Raw genomic sequence first — 25,614 nt, 5'->3', positions numbered from 1 at the left:
CACGCCCCGATGTACGCACATAATACACGCCCAGTTGTACTTTTACTTTTCAACACGCCCAGTTGTACTTTTGCAAGCCTCATTTGCATAAATACGAAAATGGTCATAACTTGGCCAAAAATGCTCGTTTTTTAAAAATAAAAACGTTACTGTAATCTACATTGCAGCGCCTATCTGCTGCAATAGCAGATAGGGGCTGCAAAATCTGGTGACAGAGCCTCTTTAAGGTTCAAAACATGCTGGTCACTAAAGGGTTAAAATGGTATTCCGAACATGAACATTTATGGGATATGAACAAGATATGCCATAAATGTCTGATAGATGCTAATCCTAGATCTAGCGGGATATGGGTCGAGGGGACCCACATCTATCAAACATTTATGGTATATCCCATGGCTATGCCATGAATGTTCAAGTTATTAATACTCCTTTAACCCCTTCCCGCCCAATCACGTACAGTTACGTCGTCAGTGCTAATGTGTTAGCGCCTTGCGTGATGGTCATGGAGCGAGCTCAGAGGATGAGCAAGCGGCATCACCAGTGGGTGTCAGCTGTATATTATAGCTGACATCCTGCTGTAATGGCCAGGACCGGAGCTAGGCTCTGGTCCTGCTGATTAACCCCTTAGATCAGGGGCAGGCAAACTTTTTGGCATGGCGTGCCTAAAAAAAAAAAAAAAAATCAATGAAGAAGTACTCGGTGTGCAGTGCAAACATGAAAGTCATATAAGACAAACTGTTACGACGTACGTGACATAAACCACTTCATAATTTAATTAAAATTATATTTCAGTGTGACCCTTGTACCTGACTTTCTTTACAAAGATGATCCAAGATGTGCATAAGAGGAGACAGAACACAAGCTTTATTCACTTGGGGATGTTATTCACTTGGGGATGTTGATCACCAGGATAGAGAGCAGTGCTGCATTGTGTACTTGTCAAGTGTTCAGCAGTTACAAACACAATGAAGGACGGCCAAGCACATAATGAAGCGCCGCTCTATCTCACTGTGTTAGGCGCCGCCAAGCACACAGCATTTGTCACTGGGAGAGGGAAGTGCGCCAGTAAACCATGCCCCAAGTCCCGCAGGTTGCTGACCCATGCCTTAGATGCAGCGATCAAGCAATCGCTGCATCTTGGTGGCTTCAAGCCTGTCTGCATCCCTGTGTCGCTATGGCAACCGGAGGCCTAACAATGGCCTCCTGGTCTGTCAAGCACAGACGCCTTTTAGGCCCCGCCGAAAGGGCTTGCTGTCAGTGAATAACTGACAGTTCTAATACACTGAACTTTGTAGGTAGTGCAGTATGTTAGAATAGCCATCAGGACTTCATGCCTTCAAGTCCCCAGGTGGGACAAAAAAAAAAAAAAGTTCAAAGAACTTAATACGTTTTTTTTATTATAGAAAAAAATGTAAAACAAAAAAGTACACATATTTGGTATAGCCGCACCCCTAATGACCCAAACTATAAAGATAAAGTTATTTTCCCCGCACAGTGAACACCTAAAAAAATAAAAATAAAAAACAAATTCCAGAATCGCTGTTTTTTGGTCACCAACCCTCCCAAAAAAACATAGAATAAAAAGTGATCAAAATGTTGCACGGTCCCAAAATAGTATCAATAGAAACTACAGCCCGTCCTGCAAAAAACAAGCATACCCACAGCTTTTTTGACGGAAAAAGAAAAAACATATGGCTCTCAGAATATGGTGATACAAAAAATAAATAATTTAAAAAAAATTGGATTTTATTGTGCAAACGCTGTAAAATATATAAAAAACGATATACATATGGTATCGCCATAATCGTATCGACCCGCAGAATTAATGTAAATATGTCATTTATAGCACATTATAAACTGAAATACCAGTAAAACCACAAACAGAAAAACTATCAAGCCAAATTTGCGCTCCGAAAGCCGAATGACGCTCCCTCCCTAACAGCAGGTTAAGGCCACATATATGGCATCCCCATACCCGGGAGAACCCGCTTAACACTTTAGGGGATATTTGTCTGCTGTGGCACAAACTGAGCACAACATATTGGGCACTAAAATGACATATCAGTGGAAAAATGCAATTTTTCACTTTGCACCATCCGCTGAGCGTTCATTTAGAATAAATAAGTAAGAACCTGTGGGGTCAAAATGCTCACTCTACCCCTTAAAACAATGCATTGAGGAGTGCAGCTTTCAAACTCGAGGTCACTGCTTTGGGGTTTGTTTTACTATTTGACCTCAGAGCCCTGCAATTGTGGGTCCATGCTGTGAAAATCACCAAGATAGACCTCAAATGCGCATTGTGCTCTTCAATTCTAAGCCCTGTCATATGCCCAGGCAAATGATAAATGCCTTTAGGCGTGTAGTTTCCAAAATGGTGTCACTTCTCAGGGGTTTCTACTGTACTCTGGTACCACAGGGGATCTGAAAAACGCAGCATGGCGCCCGTACACCAACCCAGCAATACCTGCGCTCTAAAAGCCAAATGGCACTCCTTCCATTTTGAGCTCTGCCATGTGCCCAAACAGCAGTTTAGGGCCATACATGGGGTATTGCCACACACGGGAGAAATTGAGTAACAAATTGTGTGGTGTTTCCCTTATTTTTAGAAAAAAAAATGTTTTTTCATTTTCACTGCCTAATTCTAATAAAATCTATGAAACACCTGTGGCGTCAAAATGCTCCCTACACTCCTAGATGAATGCCCTGAGGGGTGTAGTTTCCAAACTGGAGTCACTTCTCAGGGGTTCCTACTCTACTGGTACCTCAGGGACTCTGCAAATGCGACATGGCGCCTAAAAACCAATCAAGCAAAGTCTGCATGCCAAGTAGCGCACCTGCCATTCTGCTGTCCAAACAAAAGTTTATGACCACATGTGGGGTATTGCCGTACTCGGGAGAGATTGCTTTACAAATGTTGGGGTGCTTTTTCTCCTTTATTCCTTGTGAAAATTAGAAAATTCAATGTTTTTTCAGAAAAAAGTAGTTTTCATCTTCACAGACTAATTCCAATAAAATCAGCAAAAACAGTGTGGTCAAAATGGTCACTATAATCCTACAAAAAATTGTTGGGGGTGTAGTTTCCAAAATGGGGTCACTTTTGGGGGGTTTCCACTCTTTTGGTCCTTCCAGTGCGTTGCAAACGCGACATGGAACCGAAAACCATTCCAGCAAAATCTGCGCTCCAAAATCCAAATGGCGCTCCTTTCCTTCCGAGTCCTGCCGTGGGTCTAAACAGCAGTTTATTACCACATATAGAGTATTGCCGTAATCGGGAGAAACTGCTTTATAAATGTCGGGGTGCTTTTTCTCTTAAATGTAGCAAAAAAACTGTGGGGTCAACATACTAACTATATAGCCCTAAATACATTCCTTGAGGGGAGTAATTTCCAAAATGGGGTCACTTTTGGGGGGTTTCCACTATTTTGGCACCACAAAACCTCTTCAAACCTGACATGGTGCCTAAAATATATTCCAAAGAAAAGGAGGCCCCCAATTTCACTAGGTACTCCTTTGCTTCTGAGACCGGTGCTTCAGTTCATTATCACACTAGGGCCATATGTGGGATATTTCTAAAAACTTCAGAATCTTGTCAATAAATATTGAGTTGCGTTTCTCTAGTAAAACTTTGTTTTACAGAAAAATTTTTTTAGTACAAATGAATTTCGGCAAAAAATAAGACATTTGTAAATTTCACCTCTACTTTGCTTTAATTCCTGTAAAAACGCCTAAAGTGTTAAAACACTTTCTGAATGCAGTTGTAAATACTTTGAGGGTTGCAGTTTTTAAAAAGGGGTGTTTTATAAAGGTTTCAAATATATGGGCCCCTCAAAGCCACTTCAGAACTGAACTGGTCTCAGAAAAAATAGCCTTTTGAAATTTTCTTGAAAATGTGAGAAATTGCTGCTAAAGTTCTAACGTCCTAGAAAAATAAAAGGACGTTCAAAAAACGATGCAAACATAAAGTAGACATATGGGAAATGTTAATTAGTGACTATTTTGGGTGGTATTACAAGTAGATAATTTTTGCACATTTTCTAAAAATGTTGGTGTTTTTCACAAATAAGCAATGAATTTATCTACGACACTTTTCCACTAACATAAAGTCCAATATGTCACGAGAAAACAATCTCAGAATCGCTTGGATAGATAAAAGCATTCCAAAGTTATTACTACATAAAGTGACACGTCAGATTTGAAAAAACGGGGCTCGTCCTGAAGGGGTTAAAGGATATGTAAACCTTTGAGATGATTTTTATATTTTTTTTTAAGAAAACAATGTATTATGTCATTTTAAGCAACTTTTTGATTGTTTTTTTTATTTAAAAAAATAAATACATTTTTTCTTTAGATACAGCATCTATGTATTCTGAAAACATAGAAGCTGTGTCTTGCCGTAAAAGCCGGATACGTCCGGTCAGCAGGATTGATGGCTCGGCTGAAAGCTGGTCGCCATGAAGGATCCAGCTGTTATAGATCACATCTAAGTTCATGAATTTGCTAGACGTGTTAGACACTTTCTCTTCATTACACTACCTCTTGGTTGGCTTACTTTACACCAATATTTTGCGCCAAAAGAATGGTGCACGCCATTAATAAATCTGGCACATTTTACGACTGGTCACGCATTTTTTCTGGACACTTTTAAAAACTGTCGAGTGAGTTGTTAAAATAAATTTATCCCATGCCATGTACGTCAGTTGTTGTTTTTTTTAGCAATTTCAGCCAGAATTCTGGAGCACTTTGTGATGTATAGTAATGTATTCCACCAATATATATTTATGGCGTCTGCTAGCCTATATTCCTTAGGGGGAGAACTATCATATCAAATATATGAGCTTTTATGAACTTCTTTGCTGTGTTATCTAGGCAGTAGGCCCTTACAACACTTCCTGTTATGTATTCTCGTGGTCTAGTCTTGTCAGTAGGGACTTGTATGGATCAAAAACGCTGACTACATCAACATCTACATGCAAATGGGCTTACACTGAGATCAATGGTAATTTCGAGGGCAGGGGTTAATGGGGCAGGTTTATCAATGTATTTACGGCACATACATTTATTGAAAAATATGGGATTTGGGCCAAACGTCATATTCATGAAGCATGTTTTAGATAAAGTGAACAAGGCTTCAGAATAATTTCTTCCATTTTTTATTAAGCGTGTGCCAGATTAATAAACAGTGCTGTGATGCAAAGGGGAGAGATCCTGGCACAAGACTCGCATGGTGCATTAGTATTAATAAATCTCCCCCTTCTATGACAAGTTTGAAAAAGTAGAAGACATAATAGTAAGTGTTGTCATGAGGACGGCATTGTCTTGAGTAACAGTAGGTTTTGGTCCTGTAACTTCAGTCACTGAAAATCCAGCAATAAAGATATTAAAAAAAAATGTTTTCACAATTTTCATGTACACTGAAGATATGTTTCTATAACACTTCTAGTAGGTGGTCTTTAAAAGGGCTTTCCGAGATAATAAAAAATGTGGTAAAGGTAGGGGTGCAGAAAAAAAAAAAAAGTAGGCTTTGCCACCTAAGGGCGAGTTCACACTGAGTTTTTTGCCGAGTTTGTTTTACGCGGAAACCGCTCCGCAAAATACGCCAAAAAACGTCCGAAAGTGCCTCCCATACCCTATCTTCAGCCGTTTACGCCTCTGACCTCCCATTGATATCAATGGGAGGCAGAGAAAGCGTATTTCGTATTGTTTTATACAAGCAGTGCTCAATGGCCGCGGGCGAAAAATGCAGCGAAAAACGCAGCGAAAATAGGCGTGCAGGCAGAGGAAAATCTGCCTCAAAACGAGCGTGTACAGTCCATGATATACGGTCCGCAGGACGTTCGCATTTCCTGAACTGCGCACACTGCAGGGAGACGGTTTACTAGCATCATCGTTGATGGGTTCCGTCAGACCTTTCCATCGGAGGAACCCATCAACGGAAAGGCAAACGTAAACCATAGCTTTCGTTTGCATTACCATCGATTTCAATGGCAATGCTTCTGTTGCTAATGGTTTCCGTTTTTTTTTGCGGAAACAATAGCGCCGTTGACTGCGCTATTAATTCCGCCAAAAAAAAGCCATAAGGAACGGAGGCAAACTGAAACTATTTGCAACGGAAGCATTACCATTGAAATCAATGGTAATGCAATGGTTTCCGTTTGCCTTTCCGTTGATGGGTTCCTCTGAAGGAAAGGTCTAACGGAACCCATCAACGGAAACCGAACACTGATGTGAACACAGCCTTAGCTTCCTAAACTAAGGATTACATGTAGCCATAGGGGTGTGACTGCAGTAATACCAATATTTTCACGTTTTGAGTGAAGATTGTATTTATTGAAAGAACACGCACACATATTAGTTTTCATTTTACATGTTATGTCTACAAAGGTAGTTATAAAAACGAATTGTACTGTACTTTGTTGCTGATCTTCAGTGCTGAACGAAACCCAATAAGAGCCCAATAATCCAGAGCAGAGTATTTACCCCATTGATAAATCTCTATATACAAATTGATTCTGCCGATGGTGCGCTTGCGCACTGCGGCACTCACCGTTTTCAGACCGGAAGCAGTCAGGATAATGACGGGCATCGCTGGTATGTTTGGCACGCAGCGATGTACGTCATGACGCTGACGGGGTGATGTCGGTGGGTGTGAGCAGTGCGCTGTGCACCATTGGTCATCGTTGTTCCCTTACGTATTATTTAAACTGGAGTTTTTGGAGTAGTAGTTACCCCTCCTGACGAAGGTTGCGAAACACGCGTCGAGGTGCTCGGTGTCCAGGTGTCTAAACCTCATACTCATCATGTCCTCTATAGGTATGTTTGACTATAAGTAATTACTTATAGTGACTTCCTTTGATAGGTTTTTTTTGCATCATATTAAAGCAGTATTACGAGTATAGTTAAGCGATCAGAGGGATTTGTAGTGAAGTGACATCTAACACTTGCTATACCATTTTGTGTCCTGTATTCTGCTGCTATATGAATATATATGTCATATAGTTTCCACTTTACCTAAGTGTGTATGGTGTATTGGGTGAGGATTCATACCAATATTTATGATCTATGATACTATATCACAAGACACCTGGCTTATTTTAATTTATATTTTATATGTCTATAGTATATACTTGGGTGGGGGGTTATTTTTGTATTTCTTGTACTAATGTGTAATAAATTATAAATTAATAAAATAAAATCATATTTTCATAAAACAAAGTTGTATGATATCAAGATTTTTCTTTTTGGTTTAAAACAATAATCCAGAGCTTCTGATAGTCGGATATTTGTTTCTGGGGCTGAATAATCACACAAAACCAGATACAAAAGCTAAACAGTCTTGATACACTTCTGATGAAGATTGTTTTTGGCTTTGGGATATATTCTTGGAGGTTCTGCAACCTTGAAATTAAGATTTACTTTTGGACTGTTCAATAAACCATCAATATTTGATAATCCAGCACATAATAACAATAACACTACTAATATATAGTCTATATTATGTATAACTATGTTTTAATTCATTTTAACTTTTTTATTTTGTGGTGAAAAACTATCAAATCTGTAAACACTTAATCTGCACATACAAGGATGTGGTAAGTAAACACCTTCCACCTATTTCCTAATGTGTGTCATTGTGCTATACTCTACAGTATATTTTCATGCTGCTTCCTCCCACTGTCAGACACAGTATGATATATGACCGTAGTGGTTCGGCAAACTTAAGGGTTCAGGTTACATAACAAGTTTCAAATATATATATATTTATTTTCTCACACATTAAAATAAAGTGAAGCTCGATTTTTGGGCCATCTAATTGTTTTAGGGAATAGCAGAAAGACCAAATGTATAACTATCCACAGAGGCATTCTGATATTTGCCACTAGTTTTACCAAGCACAATACTTGCATTCTCTGTGGCTGTCCTCTATGCAAGTAACAGTGACTGCCAATGGGACGGTTACATCAACTCAGGTCCCCTTTTACTGCCAAATCAAGAAAAAAAAAAAAAAAAAGCCTCTATAGGGTCCACCTGCTTCCTGCAGATATCATTGGAATAGTTGTGAAGAGGACAATGGCAGGGAGGGAAATGAGACCCCACCAATTTCAGTAGTACAATCCTCTGGCAGTGAAGTTTGAAGATGGGCTTTATTGAAGGCTGAACCCTCCACGAAGGCTCGTTCCCATATGTCTGGAAGGAACTAATGGTCCAAATGATCGTATTATGTTCAATAGGATCAGTTGTATCATTTTTCACTGAAAGAGTATCTAGCATTAACGGTGGACATCTTTAAAAGCCAATAGTCCTGTCTGAAGGAACATTGCGTGCAAGCTTCCAGTAGACCATAAGGTCAATGTGCTGCCAGGTGGGGAAGGTTGGACACTATATAATGGCCCTTTGTACACGTTCAGGCCTTTTTTTTTTTTAAACAGGCAGAGGGAACGGATTCTCCACTTGATATAAGTGAATATGTGAATTAGCCCTAAATGGTAGCGCTTTTTACGGCCTGTTAATGTGAGGGATATTTTTTTAGCCACAATTCATTTCTATAGGAACTTTACATTTCTATAGGATAGGAACTTTCTATAGGAACACTAAAATAGATTGTTGATATCATGCTCTCTGCTTCTAAGACGCTTGTATAAACAAGACATTTCAGAGGAGAAACAAAGGAACATTTAAGTAGGAAAAAGACACAAGGTATGTGTGCGTGAAGAAAATGTATGGCTACACACAGTAAAGTAACACAAGACACTATACATTCTCATGAAAGAACTCCCACCAGGCCAGCAGCATCCTGCAGAATAGTGTGACAAGCGTGACCGCTGCTCTTAATGAATGTCGTTTGCCATTTCAGCTGCACTAGCTTAGAAGTAACATGAACGCCTGAGAATGTGACAGTAGACTCTGAATATTTGTACAGGTTGCCAAAAGAAGGGAGGGACAGACATTTGTAAATACTTTGCACCTTCTGTCAGAGGTTCTTGCCAATGATTCCCTTTGGCCTTCCCTCAAGTGATGGATGGGCTTTTTAATGTACAGTAAATGTACAAATTGTTATTTTTAGTCTCAGTCATAGAGGAGTTTACAAGCCGTAATCTCCGCAGTCCTTCAGCACTCGGAGTGCAGAGGAGAGGACATCTAATTCCTTACCATTAAAGGATAGATACTTGTCAGTCAGCCTTTATATTTCATACTGATGAACAGAGACAGTTCAGCGACTACTCAAAAGGCACAACAGTCCTGGCAAAGAGGTGACCGCCACTACATTCTGACAGTTGCTTCATGATCTCACATGCCAGACATCAGTTGATGAAGAGGATGCTACAAATGAGCAGTCTGTTAAAAAGGACCTGTCATGTCCTCTGACATATGAAACCAGCTATAGCTTACCTGCCACTGCTGCAGCGCTGGTTTTCATTTCTTTCTAACAACTGCATTCCCCTGCATTCGGTCCCGGTAGTTTGTGATCTGTTGTCACGACTGTGGGGAATGTGGATCCACTGGGCCGCTCCGCTGTAACGGAGAAGCAGCTGATCAAACAAAGTCAATGATAATCTCTAGGAGTAGTAAAGTCCATGTTAGTCCCTAGGAGTAGCAAAGTCAATGATAGTCCCTAGTAGTAGAGTACTCGCTGGAAGATGACTTATGCCGGACAATCGGAAGCTGGCTTGTCTCAGATACAGAAGTCTTCTCTGACACAATACTTGGCACCGACATCGGACAATGGAGTAGTGTAGTCTTAGACCATTGGGCTAGCACGGGCACCAGACACAGATGGCGAACTCGACTCGGACACTCATCTTGGCACTGGTACTAGACAGATACTGGATACAGGAAACGGGATAAAGGATACAGCTAAGGAACCATTTGCAAGACAAACATATGAAGACTCAACATTGCTCAGGCACTGGGAAACAGGGCAAGCCAGATTATATATCCCAGAATGCACAGGGATAGAATGGGGAAACTTTTAGTGGTGCGCGCAATGGCCTTTTAAAAGACCACCAGGGCACGCACCCTATGGGAGCAGGAAGCAACACATGCCGGCGTCCCCGGGTAGGAGAAAGGAGATGCTGGCGTCCGCCAGGGAAGGTAAGATGGCAGTGATCAGCGTCAGTCAGCGTTACAGTACCACCCTTTACGCCCACTCGTCTTAGGACCACCAGGTAGAAGATCTTTCCCCCTACCTTCTTGTAGTCCAGGATCTCCTTTACCTCAAAGACATCAGAAGCACCCCTGGGAGAAATTGCAAGGCCAGGGGATTTGCTGTAACTATTCTGGACCACAGGCTTCAGAGAATCGAGGCCAGCCCTAATTTGTAAGACATAGTTAATTTGTTGAAGAATTTCAAAAAGGACCAAGAAATCTGGGAGCAAATTTATAAAAGGGGATTTTTAGAGGAATATTCTTTGATAATAACCAGACGGACTCCGGGAAGAAATTGAGGATTTATTTTTTTCTTTCTATCAGCATTTCTCTTTATGCGGTCCACTGCCTGCAGGATAGAGGACTTAGTTTGCTGCAAGATGTGAATAAAGCTTCCAAAAGAAGCGTTAGCTGCAGGCATTTGAGATGTAGTGGTAAATGTAGTGGTACAGGAAGAGGAACACATGGATGTTGGCTGTACACAATGAAGAATGGGGAGGAAGTAGTAGACTCACTCGTGTGGTTGTTATAAGAAAATACATCCCAAGGAAGAAGACAAACCTAATTGTCTTGTTGAACAGAAATAAAATGACGAAGATAATTTTCCAGTACTTGGTTAATTCCCTCAACTTGACCGTTTAGATTGTGGGTGATAAGCAGAGAAAAGTCCAATTTCACATCTAAAAGTTTACACAGGGCTCTCCAGAATTTATATGTAAATTGTACACCCCGTTCAGACATGATATGGATGGGTAATCCGTGCAGACGAAAAATATGCTGAATAAACAAATTCGCCAGACGAGGAGCTGACGGGTGGCCAGTCAGAGGGACGAAATGTGTCATTTTAGAGAAGCGAACCACCACGACCCAGACAGTGATACATCCAGCAGAAGGAGGAAGGTCAGTGATAAAATCTATAGCAATGTTTTGCCAGTGACCATCAGGAACAGGCAGAGGTTGGAACAGACAGCAGGCTTGGAATGAGTAGACCTGTTTTGGGCACAGTTAGGCAGCGTAGGCCACCAGTAGTGACGACAGATAAAGTCCCGTGTCTCACGGACACCAGAGAGCCCAGCCAGTTTGGAATTGTGCCCCCAGATGAGTATTCTTTTTCGGTCAGCAGGGCAAACAAACATTTATCCAGGGGGAATGTCTCTAATCTGCAGAGGGCTAACAGCAATAATCCTGGAAAGATCAATGATATGTTGAGACTTCACCTTCTCTGGATCCATCTTGATCAGAGACAATATAGCCCAGGAAAGGCAAGGAGTTCTTTTCGAACACGCACTTCTTAGGTTTGGCATATAGGGGATTCCCCCTTAACCGCGACAGGACTTGGCGAACATGCTTCCGATGTGTGGTCAGATCGGGTAAGTAAATAAGGATGTCATGCAAATATACCACCACACAGAGTAGCTCCAGGAAGAGGTCATTCACAAATTCCTGAAACACAGTTGGAGTATTACACAGTCCAAAGGGCATCACGAGATATTCATAGTGACGGTCTCGGGTGTTGAATGCGGTCTTCCATTCATCACCTTTACGGATCAGGTTATAAGCCCCGCGTAGATCCAGCTTTGTGAACATCTTGGCCCCAAGAATTCTATCGAAGAGCTCGGAGACAATGACGCACAAAATGACCCTTGTGGCCACAGTACAGACACAAACCTGCAGAGTGCCTGTGCTGGTCGCTCCTGGTTGGGCAATCTGAGTCTGTCCAACTGTATGGGCTCCTCAGGAGGAGCAAACAGAGGAGGCAGTAGGGGTTTCTGGGACATGGGCGCCAGTTTATAGGACCTTTTCTCCCAGTGAGCTTCCTGGGCGCATTTCTGAATCCCCATGTGGATCTGTGTCGCCAGCAGAATTAGGGCATCCAAGGTGGACATTAGGTGACGAACCGCTAGCTTATCCGTTATTTGAGGAGCCAGTCCTTGCCAAAAAGTTGCTACCAAGGCCTCATTATTCCAGGCAAGTTCCACTGCAAAGGTATGGAAATGGATGGCGTATGCTTCTACCATCTATTCCCCCTGACGGAGAGTCAGAAGATAGGAAGCTGCAAAAGTCGTCCGGCCCGGTTCCTCAAACACAGTACTAAAAATCTCTAGAAACAGCTGTAGATTCGATGACTCCGGTCTCCCGTTCCCAGATAGGGTTTGCCCATGCCAGAGCTTTGCCTGAGAGGAGAGAGACCATAAAAGCAACCTTGGTCACATCAGAGTGGAACAGATGAGTGTGCAACTTAAAGTGGATCTTGCATTGGTTGATGAAGCCTCTACAGTTCTTTGCATCTCCATCGTAACGAGGTGGTAGAGTCAACTAAATTCCGGGTCCAGAACTGTCAGGAGAGTTAACAGGTGGTGGAGTACAGGGAGCAGCCACAGAAGGAAGATCCAAACGATTAAGTATAGAGTTAAAGGAACAGTGTCACCACCAAAAAAAATTTCATGTCAGTTTAATGTTAGTGTTTTATTAAAAACGTTTTTATTTATTTGTGTGTTTGTGTGTTACTTTTTTCTATTTTTTCACTTTTTCTTCCCTATGGGGGCTGCCATTTTTTTTTCCATTTCTGTATGTGTCGATTAACGACACATACAGACATGGAATACAGCAGCCACAGTCCCATAGGGACTGCGAACGGGTCCCGTCCCATCCACTTCTGTGTACGCCGTCTGTGTGGGAACTGCGCATGCGCCGCTCCCACACAGTCCAATTTGAAATGCGCGCCGTCCGGCGCCATTTTCCTGTGGACCGGAAGTCGCGGCCGGACAGTAAGATTACTACTTCCGGTCGCGGCTTCCGGACTTGTGCACTTGGACCAGCGGCAGCACACGGAGCGGACGGGCCGGAGGGAGCCGCGGCGGCAGGAGCAGGTAAGAGATTTCTATGTATGTTCGTGTTTGTGTGTGTTTACTACTGTATGTAAACCTACTACACTGTGTGTTAGCTCAAAAAAAGGCGACACACAGTGTAGGAGGTTAGACCGTTCAATCCCCTCGTTTATCCCGGCACTAGCCAGGATAAAGGAGGGGGGATTCTCAGAGCTCACTAGAGCGAGTGCTTTTTTCCCAATTTTGCAGCAAAAAGCAATGTGGTTGCTTTACCACATGTAATGCTGCAATTTTGGGAATAGCTCCATCTAGTGACCAGCAATGAGACATATTATAAATTAGAATCTAATTTATAATATTTCCTGACTCGTGAAAAAAATAAAAAAAATGTGAACAATGTTTAATCACCTACACACTAAATATTTAATTAAAAAAAAAAAAACATGTTTTGCTGGCAACACATTCCCTTTAAAGAGACTCTGTCACCACATTACTGTGACCAATCAGCGTCATACACTGCTCTCCATTCATTTAGGCATCACATAGGGATCCTTTTAGATTGCTATGTGCTGTCTTATACTAACACATTAACGATACTGGAGTGTTTAGACAGTGAATAGACATTCCACGGGATGTCTATTCACAATCTCTGCACTTCGTTACTCTTTCTGTGGTAGTTACAGCAGAGCAAGCTTAATCCCGTGAGATTACGCTGTAAATGACAGGTTACAGCGAGATTACGCTTGCTCTTTAGTAACTACCACAGAAAGAGTAACGAAGTGCAGAGATTGTGAATAGACATCCCGTGGAATGTCTATTGACTGTCTAAACACTCCGGTATCGTTAATGTGTTAGTATAAGACAGCACATAGCGATCTAAAAGGATCCCTATGTGCTGCCTAAATGAATGGAGAGAAGTGTATGACGCTGATTGGTCAGCGTCATACACTGCTCTGTACAACGCCCACTTGGTCAATAGTAAAACACGCCCAGTTGTCCATTGAGAAACTCATTATTATAAATCTAAAATCGCTAATAAAGTGGTGAAAATAGATCGTTTTTTAAAATAAAAAGCACTGCTGTCACCTACATTATAGCGCCGATCTCCTTATGTAGGACATAGGGCACTTATAATGCGGTGACAAAGCCTTTTTAACACCCTGTAAATGCTGATCCTGTCGTGCACGGAGATCACGCATGTCTGCTTGCATTAACTGGATCGCTGTCTTTGGTTGACCAGCGAGATCCATGGCCTAAGCAAACTGTCACGACTGTGGGGAATGTGGACCCACTGGGCCGCTCTGCAATAGCGGAGAAGCAGCTGATCAAACAAAGTCAATGATAGTCCCTAGGAGTAGAGTACTTGCTGAAAGATGGCTTATGCTGGACAATCGGAAGCTGGGAGGTCTTGGATACAGAAGTAGTCTCTGACACAGAGCTTGGCACTGACACTGGAGTAGTGCAGTCGTCCTAGACCCTCGGGTTGGCATGGGGACCAGATACTGGAGTAGTGTAGTCATCTTAGACCCTCGGGCTAGCAAGGGCACAGGACATTGAAGGTAAACTCGTCACGGACACTCAGCTTGGCACAGGCAGTGGACTCAGGTGGCGAACTCGACTTGGAAACTCGACTTGGCACTGGAACTAGACACATATACTGAATACGGGAAACGCGATACAGGATATAGCTAAGGAACCATTTGCAAGACAAACATAGGAAGACACAACATTGATCAGGCACTGGGAAACAGGGCAGGCCAGATTATATATCCCAGGGTGCACGGGGATAGGATGGGGAAATTTTTAGTGGTGGGTGCGCCACCAGAGCATGCACGTACCCTACCGGAGTGGGAAGCAACAAACGCCGCCGTCCCCGGGGAGGAGGAGGGAGACTTAGGATGGCGGTGATTGGCGGCAGTCAAGCTTACATCTGTACAGGTAGACTGTCAAGTGGGCGGTCCCCAGTGCAAATTGTCAATGTCAGTCATAGACTTTGAGCGCTGGGGACCACCCACTTGACAGTCTACTCTTACAGGTCACTTAAACTAACAGGACCAAATACAGGGAAACGTGAGAGGCTAGCAGAAAAATAAAATCGAGGATGTGACAGGTCCTCTTAAAAGGCTGCTTGTATTAGCATCCTATCCCTAATTTCCCAATACCTCCACACACTTAACATGAACCTTCTCCTCTGCTCCTCACATCATCGCCTAAAATATTTATCCCACACATACTCTGGTACTCACTACCCCAAAACATCAGACTCTCTCCCACCTTACAACAGTTTAAAAGCAACCTAAAAATCCTAACTCTTGATAACAACTTGCAACCTGTAATAACCCTGTCTCTTTACGCAACTGAACTTCTGGCAGGTCCTACCCTTACCTTAAGTCCCTTTTCCCTTGTAAGTAGTAAGCCCTCGTGGACAGCGCCCCCACTCCTTCTGCACCATTCCGTCTCTCAGTGGCTCATATTTATTGTACTAGTTTGTTTCTATCGTTTAATCATGTTATGTATTCACAGTGCCCTGAAGTTAATGGCGCTATAAAATAAGTAATAATAACAGTGAAGCATCGGACAGAGTAGTGCCATGGAACAGAAATTTCAGAATCAACACTACTATAGTTGGCTATATGTGTATAAGCCACATTCTTTTTTACTTCACTATATGGATGGAGCTGCTTTATGGATACTGCAAAGTGATTGATATTGTACGGGCACATTTGTATATTGCAGGATGCTAAATGGTTGGCACTACTGTGCGCTATGTGGCTGGGACTATTGCATTGATACTGCTTGGTAATATTACTCTATGGATACAAATATGTTTCTTGTCACTAATGTGCACAAATTACTAAGCAGTTGTCACTTTTGCATACAAATGGCACTACAAAAGTACTGTGACTACTGTATGGATATTATCATCCAGAGTAGGCACTGCGCTACTGTATAGGTACAATTCAAATGAGTAATGTTTTACAAAGTACCATTCACACACTGCAGAAAGATCACAGATTTGAGGGCATGTTGAATGTCCTACATGTTGTAGATTTCTTCTGCATTACAATGCTACTTGTGAACATGTGTTGTGCTTTTTCACACTAGTGTCCAACAGCTTCATTTTCCCTTCTATTTTCTAGCTAAAAACACGATGGTTCCCAGGAGAGAAAACAAAGAAAAATTCCCAAAGCATTTCTTGTTGCCTCTTCTAAGATCCATTTCTGTTTTCGGTAAAAGCTCTACGTGGTTAGTTAACCCTTCCCAATGCATGTATTCCAGAATCATAATAATGAGCGGTCCGCCTTTATGATACCATGACAGTCTTTTATGGGAAATGTCCATTATGAATTCTGAAATTCTCAAAATGCAACCAGGTTATATTCAACTTGGGTTATATTGATATAAACTGCCAACAGTTTTAAGGCCTCAAAACTGCTGACCACGCTAAATAGGAGAGGGGGAGGGCATTGTAACAAAACCTGTTGTCTCGGTCATGCGACCCAGAAATCGGCGCTTACTTCCCCTGGCATTGTAGCCACTGCCCCTTGATGTGCAAATGCTGCAGGCTTCTCCTTAGAGTACACTACCAGCCCCTCCCCCCTGAGTAACGTCTCCTGATTAGACGCTAGAGCCGTCATTCACAGTAGAGCGTGACACTTGCGGTTGCCGACCAGGGGAATCAGATGTCGAGTTCTCTGTCATGCAGCTTGCATGTCCGAGACACTAGTTATCGTTACAGTGCCCTTTCACTTCCTATATAGCGCTGTCAGCAATTATGAGGCCTCATAACTGCTGACAGATTCCCTTTAAGACGTATTATAATAAATTAGAAACACAAAAAATTATATTATGCTAAAAAATTCATTGCTAAAAACTGAATAAAACCCATAGCTCCTACATTGAAAGAATGGGTGAATTACACCGATAAAATTCACAGGTGCGAATGCTACCTCTGGACCCCCTTATAGCTACATGGCTGAGTCTCCCTATAGAAAACAATATGGATACAGAGGCATGTTAAGTTAGGGGTGATTAAGTGGAGGGTCCAGGTGTAACATTTGCACCAGGGGTCCATAAAGTCCAAGCTATGCCTTTTAGTATTTTTAAATGTTGCTGCTAAGTGGTCAGACTGTTAAATTATGGATGCACTTTAGCATACAAGCTGTCTTCCAATTTAACACCACTTCCATCAGTCCAGTAAATAGAAATGTATTGATGCCAAAGAACACTTCTGTGTTACTAGAAGCATTAATATGAAATGATAATAAAGGGATCTTCCGTAATAAAGAACAGGCAGTACACACCATATAAAAAAATGCATACAGTTTGGTGGTAGACAATGATGTAATTCTCAGATTCCAAAATGTTTTTATGATATTGATGCTGTAATGATTCACTGTATTATAATAGACAAACCGTCACACTATTGCATTTCACATATACTTAGAAAATAGAGATACATCAAATATGATGGCGCAAAACCGGCCCACCTAGTCTAAACACTGAATTGTCTAGAGAATCCATAGGATTGGAAAACTAAGTTCCAATAGCTATAAACTATTTTAGAGCATGTCTCCAGCCATGTCTCCGACCATTATGAAGGGGTTGTCCGTACAGCACTGTGGTTTTTATGATAGGGCTTGCTGTGGGTGGGATTACGATATAAGGTACTACAGTTCCCAGGATTCTTCTCCCCTCTCACAAACTTGCCTTTTTAATAGCTGCAAGCATGCCCATCAATTACAGAGTGTAAGTTAGTGATAGAATTATATCTGCTACGGAGACAGTGAGCTGGTGTTCTGCTGCCCAGCATGTGAAACACGATCCCTCCAGAGACAGGGAAGAAGGAGAGCAGTAAGCAGGAATGTGATGTGTGATGTCCCTTACTGCAGGGAGGGAGGGGAAATAACCATGTGTTTAGTGTTGGGATATCACACAAGTAGGAGATAAACACCAGGAGAATGGTCATGTGACTTAGAGACATTTCAGCTACAGATAGTGACTAATATTACTGCAGTTAAACCATTTACACAAGCTTTTTAAAGACCCGAAAACGGCGTCAAGAAGTCCACCTGACATCTAGCTGACGCTGCATGGACCACGCCCATAACTAGCCATTATGTCCTGTGGAGCTGCTTGGAGGCTGATATAATTTCGCTGCAGCGCTGTTGAAATTAGACACGTTACTGTGCCAATTTCAATCATGTCCCAGGTAAGCTGAAGGGAGAGTAAGGGTGTGTTCACACGATTAACAAAATACGTCTGAAAATACGGAGCTGTTTTCAATAGAGTCTATGAGAAAACGGCTCCAAAAACGTCCCAAGAAGTGTCCTGCACTTCTTTTGACGAGCCGTCATTTTACGTGCCGTATTTTGACAGCGACGCGTAAAATGACAGCTCGTCTGCACAGACCATCTTAAGACCCATTGCAAGCAATGGGCAGATGTTTGCTGACGTATTGGAGCCGTCTTTTCAGGGGTAATTCGAGGCGTAAAACTGACATTGATGCCATATACTAGCGATGTCTGTTCTGAGGCGACCAATTTTACTAGGAAAAGTCTACCAGAAATATACAAGTTTGAGCAAAGCAACTATTAACTTATCTATACCTTTGCAGTTAGGTCTTGTCCACATGTAGTGTTTACAAGCATTTTATTTTCCCAAGGAAGCAGAAACTAAATTTTTCATGTTTATGCTTCACTGGAATCTGGTCATCCGTTGCAATTCATTACAATCATGACACAACAATCACAAAAGATGCAGTTTCCTGGTCCCCAGTGAAATAGTGACAATTGGGCGCCAGGAATGATGTCTACTTAAGGGTCCCGTCCGCAGATAAGGATCAGGTTGGAGCTCCGTTTTTCTTGTACAGAGCTCTAAATGCATAACTTCTCTTCTGATAGACATAGTTCCACATTGATGCCACAGCCATTTTTCGGGTCTTCATTTTCTTTTTTGCTCACCGCATTCCAAAAATCCTTTTTTATTTTTCTGTCGATGAGTGCGGGGTGAGTTGTAGTTTTTAATCGCACTATTTAAAGAGGCTCTGTCACCAGATTATAAGTGCCCTATCCCCTACCTAATCTGATCAGTGCTGTAATGTAGATAACAGCAGTGGTTTTTATTTTTAAAAGCTATAATTTTTGACCAAGTTATGACCTATTTTAGATTTATGCTAATTAGTTCTTAATGCCCAACTTTTTACCAAGTGGGCGTTGTACAGAGGAGTGTATGACGCTGACCAATCAGTGACCAACCAGCGTCATACACTTCTCTTCATTCATGCCCAGCTTCTTTCACTGCACAGCATGATCTCGTGGGATCATGCTGTGACGGGACGTCTTCCCACAGGTCCTTCACCAGAGCGATAGAAGAGTCAATAAACATCGTCACCAGCCATGCCAGGATGTTTATCCGAATCTACAGTGGCTGGAGGCGATGTCTGTTGACTCTTCCATTGCTCTGGTGAAGGACCTGTGGGAGGAAGTCCCGTCACAGCGTGATCTACGCTGTGCTGTGAAACATGCTGGGCATGAATGAAGAGAAGTGTATGACACTGGTTGGTCAGCGTCATACACTTCTCTTAACGCCCACTTGGTAAAAAGTTAAAAAAATTTCCACATGGGCATTAAGAACTAATTAGCATAAATCTAAAATTGTTCATAACTTGCTCAAAAATTATCGGTTTTCAAAATAAATACCACTGCTGTTATCTACATTACAGCGGCTATCACATTATGTAGGAGATAGGGCACTTATAATCTGGTGACAGAGCTTCTTTCACATACCATATTATAAACTGGGAAACGACAAAAATTATTGGTGGGTGGCATGGAGTGACATGGTGGTTTTCTAGCGCCTCGGCCACTTCGTTTTCGTAATAGGCAGGGGTCACAGCAGTTGGACCTATGCCAATCTGAAATTGATGCCATATACTAGCGATGTCTGTCCGGAGGTAACCCATTTTACGAGGAAATATCTCCCAGAAATATACACGTTTGATCAAAGCAACTATGAACTTATCTTTACCTATGCAGTTAGGTCTTGTCCACATGTAGTTTTTACAAGAGTTTTATTTTCCCAACGAAACTGTGATTCCGCCATTGGTTTTTGGGTTTCGTTTTTTACGCGGTGCAGTAAAAAAAACATGTTAACTTTATTCTATGGGTTGATACGATTACGGCGATACCACATTTATATAGTTTTCTTATGGTTTACCACAAAAACGATTTGTCGCCATATTCTTAGAGGCATAACTTTTTTATTGAGCGGTAAAAGGGCTTGTTTTTTGCGGGGCGAGCTGTTATTTCTATTGGTACCATTTTGGGGTACATGTGACTTTTGGATCAAATTTTTATGATTTTTTTGAGAGATAAGGTGACCAAAAAAAAACAGCAATTCTGGCTTTTTATTTATTTTTGTAAAAATTTTTACAGCGTTAATTGTGCGGGTCAAATAACATTACATTAGAATAGTTCAGACTTTACAGACGTGGCAATACCAATTGTATTCATTTTTTTGTTTACATTACTCTTGGGGAAAAAAGGAAAAGAAGGGTTTCTGAACCGCTCATATTTGTTTTCTGTACATTAATAAAAACTAACTTTTTTTACAATTTTTTTTAAATCCCCCTATGGGACTTAAACAATCGATCATTTGATCGCTGGTACCATGCACTGCATACGTACATATCCGCTGGGTATGGAGCAGGCTCAGCCTGTGAGACCGCTCCATACACCCCATTGGCGGCTGTGACATACAGTAACATCATATGTCATCAAGGAGTTGTCCAGTTTATAAAACCCATTTTTAAATACCCTATTAGGGAATTCTGAGTCAATAGAGGGTAGTCCCCTGTTCAGGATCCTCATCTCCCGCTCTGTCCTATATTACTCAGAGAACCCATTGACTTGACAGAACATTGTGTAATGCTTAATTTCCCCTGAAGGGTTGCTGCAGGGGAATCAAACATTTAGTGTACTCTCACATGTAGCAGATTTGTTGCAGCAAAATTCTCTGCAAAATCTGCATGTGTTACGTGCATATTTTTCTGCGGATTCACAACAGATTTCATCCATTCTGCATTAAAAAGGGTTAAAATCCACTGTGAATATCAGGAACAGAATAAACATGTTGCAGATTCGAAAAATCCGCAGCACGCATGTGCCTCAGCATGTGAATGAGATCTGTTCAGATCTTATCCACATGGCTGGTACTGTAATTTGCTGTGGATTTTGCATGCGCAAATCCACAGCATTTCCGTCCCGTGTGCAGGGAGCCCTGCTGACAGATCTCCAACAGACTACAGCGGAGCGCTGGAGGTCCCAGCAGGATGACGCTTTGTGATCAGCATATTGGCAAGGGACCCTTTGAGCAAGTAGGGATTGTCCAATGCGGAGAACCCCTTTAAGGGGCATTACGATTTAAACACAAAGATAAAATTTATTTATTGTATAATAGAAAGTTATGCAATTTTCCAATATACTTTCTGTATAAAAGTCAAGAATTGTATTCTGCACACCTTTATAGTATTCAACATAGATTTTATTTCTTTAGGTATATGCAAGTGGCTACAAGTGCAACGTTTCGGTCGTGAGACCTTCTTCGGGCACTGAGCCGAGCTGGGGACGGATTCAGCGATTGTTTTGGCGCAGCTATAATTGAATATGGCGGCTTACCGTTCTATAGGGCGCTAGGGGCCTATAGAGCGGTAAGCCGCCATATTCAATTATAGCTGCGCCAAAACAATCGCTGAATCAGTCCCCAGCTCGGCTCAGTGCCCGACGAAGGTCTCACGACCGAAACGTTGCACTTGTAGCCACTGGCATATACCTAAAGAAATAAAATCTATGTTGGATACTATAAAGGTGTGCAGAATACAATTCTTGACCTATAACTGGGTTGGGACCCTATTTCGAGCATCCGAAGAAACTGGTGCTGTCTGAACACAACCATACATACTTTCTGTATAAATTAGGCTTTGTTCAGATTTGCGCCAGCGGCCCGTTCCGTCTGAGCTTTTCGTCAGGACGGGACCCTGACTGGCACTGCTCCGACGGAAAGCTCAGACGGAACGTATGCCCTAGCGCAGATGAGAACGAAGCCTCACTCGCGGTTTTCAGGATCTCTGCTTGCAGTCATTACTTACTTCCAGAGGATGACAATCTGTCCTGGTCATGTGAAGATCACACAGGTGCACGGCTCATTACAAGACATAGCTCTGATAACTGTACAGTAACACTGCACCTGTTGTCCATCACATGACCAGGGCAGATTTTTATCCTCTAGAAGTAAACAATGAAGGTCTCCATTCAATGACTACAATCACAGATCTTGAAAACCAATGTATATTGAAAATTTGTATAACATTTCAACAAACAATGAATCACCTTTCTTGCTAAAACCGTACTATCCATTTCAGTAATAGCAGTTTGAACTATCGGGTGCATCAACTACAAATCCATTTTTAGGACCACCTCAAGTGTCTGAAGGTTCACTAGCTGCTCTTTTAAATTACTTCCCGTAATCCCAAGTTTTCACCAGTATACAATCACATTAGCGTGTTCTCCAGAGTCTTAGTATACCTGTTATGATGGCTATCCCATCCGACTCTGCACCTTTACCTCTATTCATAGTATCTTCTCCAGATATAATCCTAGCTTATTTACAATGCCCCCCCCCCATTCTTACGCCTCTGTTCACACAGTGGATCCCCTTGCTCTCTACCCTCTTTTATTCACCCTATATTCTATATTTAGACATGTTTATTTTGCATCCTCCCGAACGTTCTCATCTCACATCATCTCTTCTTCATGACACTATTTTCATCTTTAACCCTGCCAGGTCTGTTTATCAGCCGCGTCCCCAGCAGTCCCTGTGACCTCAGCTGTCCCTTAGCTGTGATTCCCTCAGTTGTCGCTGTCCCTCCAGCCTTGTCCTCATCTCTCGGTGTTCTTCTTTATCCATCTGTATTGTATTCAGAATTCTTCACCCCTTTTCAGGTCACTAGAACTCCCGATCTGTCATAATATTGAGAACAGTTTATTCTCACGATTCAGAACACTTATTCTTTCCCAAAAAAATTCTCTTATATTCCATTCGCTCTCAAATATTGCCGCGTTCTATTACTGGCGTTCTCTCTGCCTCTCCGTCACAAGATTATTTTCCTGACTTATCCATTACAAACACGTTTAGTCTTTAATGGAGGTAAAAAAAAAAATTATGTCACTGTATTATAAAAAGTTCTGAAAATTTCAACAATTTCAAGATATCCGCTTGTTGTAAGTGAATATAAACACTTGTTGACATCTGGAGGCCGAAGAGGGGAATAATATTGTATCGACAATCTAGACAATCCTCTGTGAGCTGCATATTTACATACATTGAAGCAAAATATCAGCTGTGAGAAGTATATAGGAATTTTCAGGTTTGATTTCCAACATGAAAATTACTCGCAAATAAATCTATATGGAGAAGTTCATTGAGTCCACACAAATCCACCAGGGGTCAGCACAACACGTATCAGGCCCAATGCATACGACCGTAATTTTCATCCGTAATTGCGGATGAAATTACGGACCCATTCATTTCTACTGGCCACGGACACTTTTCCGTATATATTTACAGTTGTGTGTCCGGGCCATAGAAATGATCCGCAAATTATAGAACATGTTCTATTCTAATCCGCAATTGCGGCACAGACTCGCCAATAGAAGTACACAGGCGCTTCCGCAATTGTGTTTTCCATTACCCCAGTGCACAATCCTAATATTATATAATACCAGCGCACATGCTTCCGTTTTAATCCATTCAGTGTATCAGGGCCATGAGGTTTTATCTTTAGAAATGATTAGACCTTTTATGCACATGTCAGAAATCGGAATTTGGCGACAATGGCTCTCCAGAACTTCCAACCGGATACAGAACACGCGCTGTATTGTGCATTCCTCCCAGGTGATTGGCCAAGAAGGATCACATGGACAGTTTACCAACAACTTTACAAAGAAAAAAAAAAAGTAGAAAAAAAATATGCAAAAAATGTTTTTCTTTGTCTCAAATCTCAAAACATAATGCGTTTCAGCAAAAAGTGGCATATTCCAATGTAACGATAGATAAGTTATACCCGCTATAGGGGTAGATCAGAGCAGCTGTCATTTTATAGCCCTATGGAAGGGGAGGAATCCATCATGCGGACAGGACTATGGCCATATGGTAAGGGTTGGCTCCTCTGCGTCATCCTTTTTTCCAGGCACTTGAGGACAACCATTTTGCCAGGAATCATTTCTGAGGAACACATGTCTGGTATACAATAGATGGCTTTCCACGCTGTTGCCGGTGTTATGATCACATACATTTGCGGTTCCAGGGTCTACACACCTTCTAGTCCAATGGTCCCACCTGCTTATGAAAAAATGGGGCAACGCCATAAAAAGGAGTGTCCGAATCCCCCCATTTTCTGAGAACCTACCAACCTTTACTTAGAGAAGATGCATTGTTACATAGTCTCATGGCGTCCAGTGATTTATGTCTTTTTTTCACCATTGCTGTAATGTATTTCTGCATGTGAGAAGCGGAGAATGGCCATATGAAGGGCAGGCTACTAGATCTGTTATATTCTGTACACATGAGACATTTTCATGCGACATTGAGGAACATGACAATTACAGTTTTGCTACCGCAGGTGAAGCACTTACCATTCCTATCACCCCATCATCTCCATCCTTTATTTACCCCTTCACACACCTGTAGCTCAGTGTTACCACCATCCTCCCCACTACCTCTTATGTCCACCGCAGCCTGCACGTCCTTCCCAGGCTCTCACACAATGCTCAGTCCGCCGTCTCTTACCAGGAAGATGAGGTTGAATGTAAGCAGAAGGTACTTCACACATCGCATGGAACCGCTGAGTCTCCCCATCCCGTCTACAGCCCCGACCAGCAACAGATGTCACAGCACCAAAACTCCGGCTCACACACTGCGGGGAGAACCCCGCCCCATGATGCTCTAACCACGCCCCATGATACTCTAAACACGCCCGCCTCAAGCTAACCCCGCCCACAATAAACTTTCCATCCTGTTTCCCGCCCATTTGGCCACGCCCTCCTCGAAGCTCGGCGTTCTCCTGGCTTGGCTCGTGTGTGGAGTGTTTCTATAATAGGCTGACATTAGAGAAGCCGCGCCCTCGGAGGACGCCCAGACCGGAGTGCTGACTGACAAGACTTTGACAGAGACCGAGACAGAGACACAGACTATAAGCTTTGTAAACTGCCGCACACTAGTTCTTGTGAGGGAGGTTACATGGCTGGATATGACCTGTGTTCTTATACCAGGAAAGGCAAATACAAGCTGTATGCAGCGCTAAACCTAGTTTCAGATGGACTTGTTTTTATAGGTAAATATGGGTAATTCCTAATTTTAGGTTTGTAGATAAAATGCATAAAGGTTCCCCTACTTCAGGGGTCAGCAACCTTCAGCATTCCAGATGTTGTGCAACTACAACTCCCAGCATGCAATGGCAGCCAAATGCTTTAATAGTCCATCCAAAGGCTGTCAGGGCATGCTGGGAATTGTAGTTTCACAACAGCTGGGGTGCTCAACCCCGCCATGGTTTGGGGAACCAAATAGTGCACGTGACTATAGCAAG

At 42.2% G+C, this 25,614-nt stretch overlaps 1 protein-coding gene and 1 long non-coding RNA gene across 2 annotated transcripts in view; one reads left to right on the top strand and one right to left on the bottom strand.

The window, feature by feature from the left end:
* The window catches only part of LOC142743270 (tetraspanin-2-like), a 149,014-nt gene extending 124,060 nt beyond the window's left edge, over nt 1-24,954 (bottom strand). Inside the window, exon 1 of the mRNA XM_075853879.1 lies at nt 24,819-24,954. Within this exon, the coding sequence (XP_075709994.1) occupies nt 24,819-24,887 (69 nt within the window). The 5' untranslated portion in view covers nt 24,888-24,954. The remainder of the gene's footprint in view (nt 1-24,818) is intronic.
* Nucleotides 1-25,614, top strand: part of LOC142743271 (uncharacterized) — a 165,573-nt gene that overhangs the window by 96,180 nt on the left and 43,779 nt on the right. The gene's annotated exons all lie outside the window — the stretch shown is intronic.

Source organism: Rhinoderma darwinii, chromosome 2, assembly GCF_050947455.1.
Source record: "Rhinoderma darwinii isolate aRhiDar2 chromosome 2, aRhiDar2.hap1, whole genome shotgun sequence".
Classification (NCBI taxonomy): Eukaryota; Metazoa; Chordata; class Amphibia; order Anura; family Rhinodermatidae; genus Rhinoderma; species Rhinoderma darwinii.
Note: the sequence above shows the minus strand (reverse complement) of the source record. Positions and strands in the feature narration are given on the sequence as shown.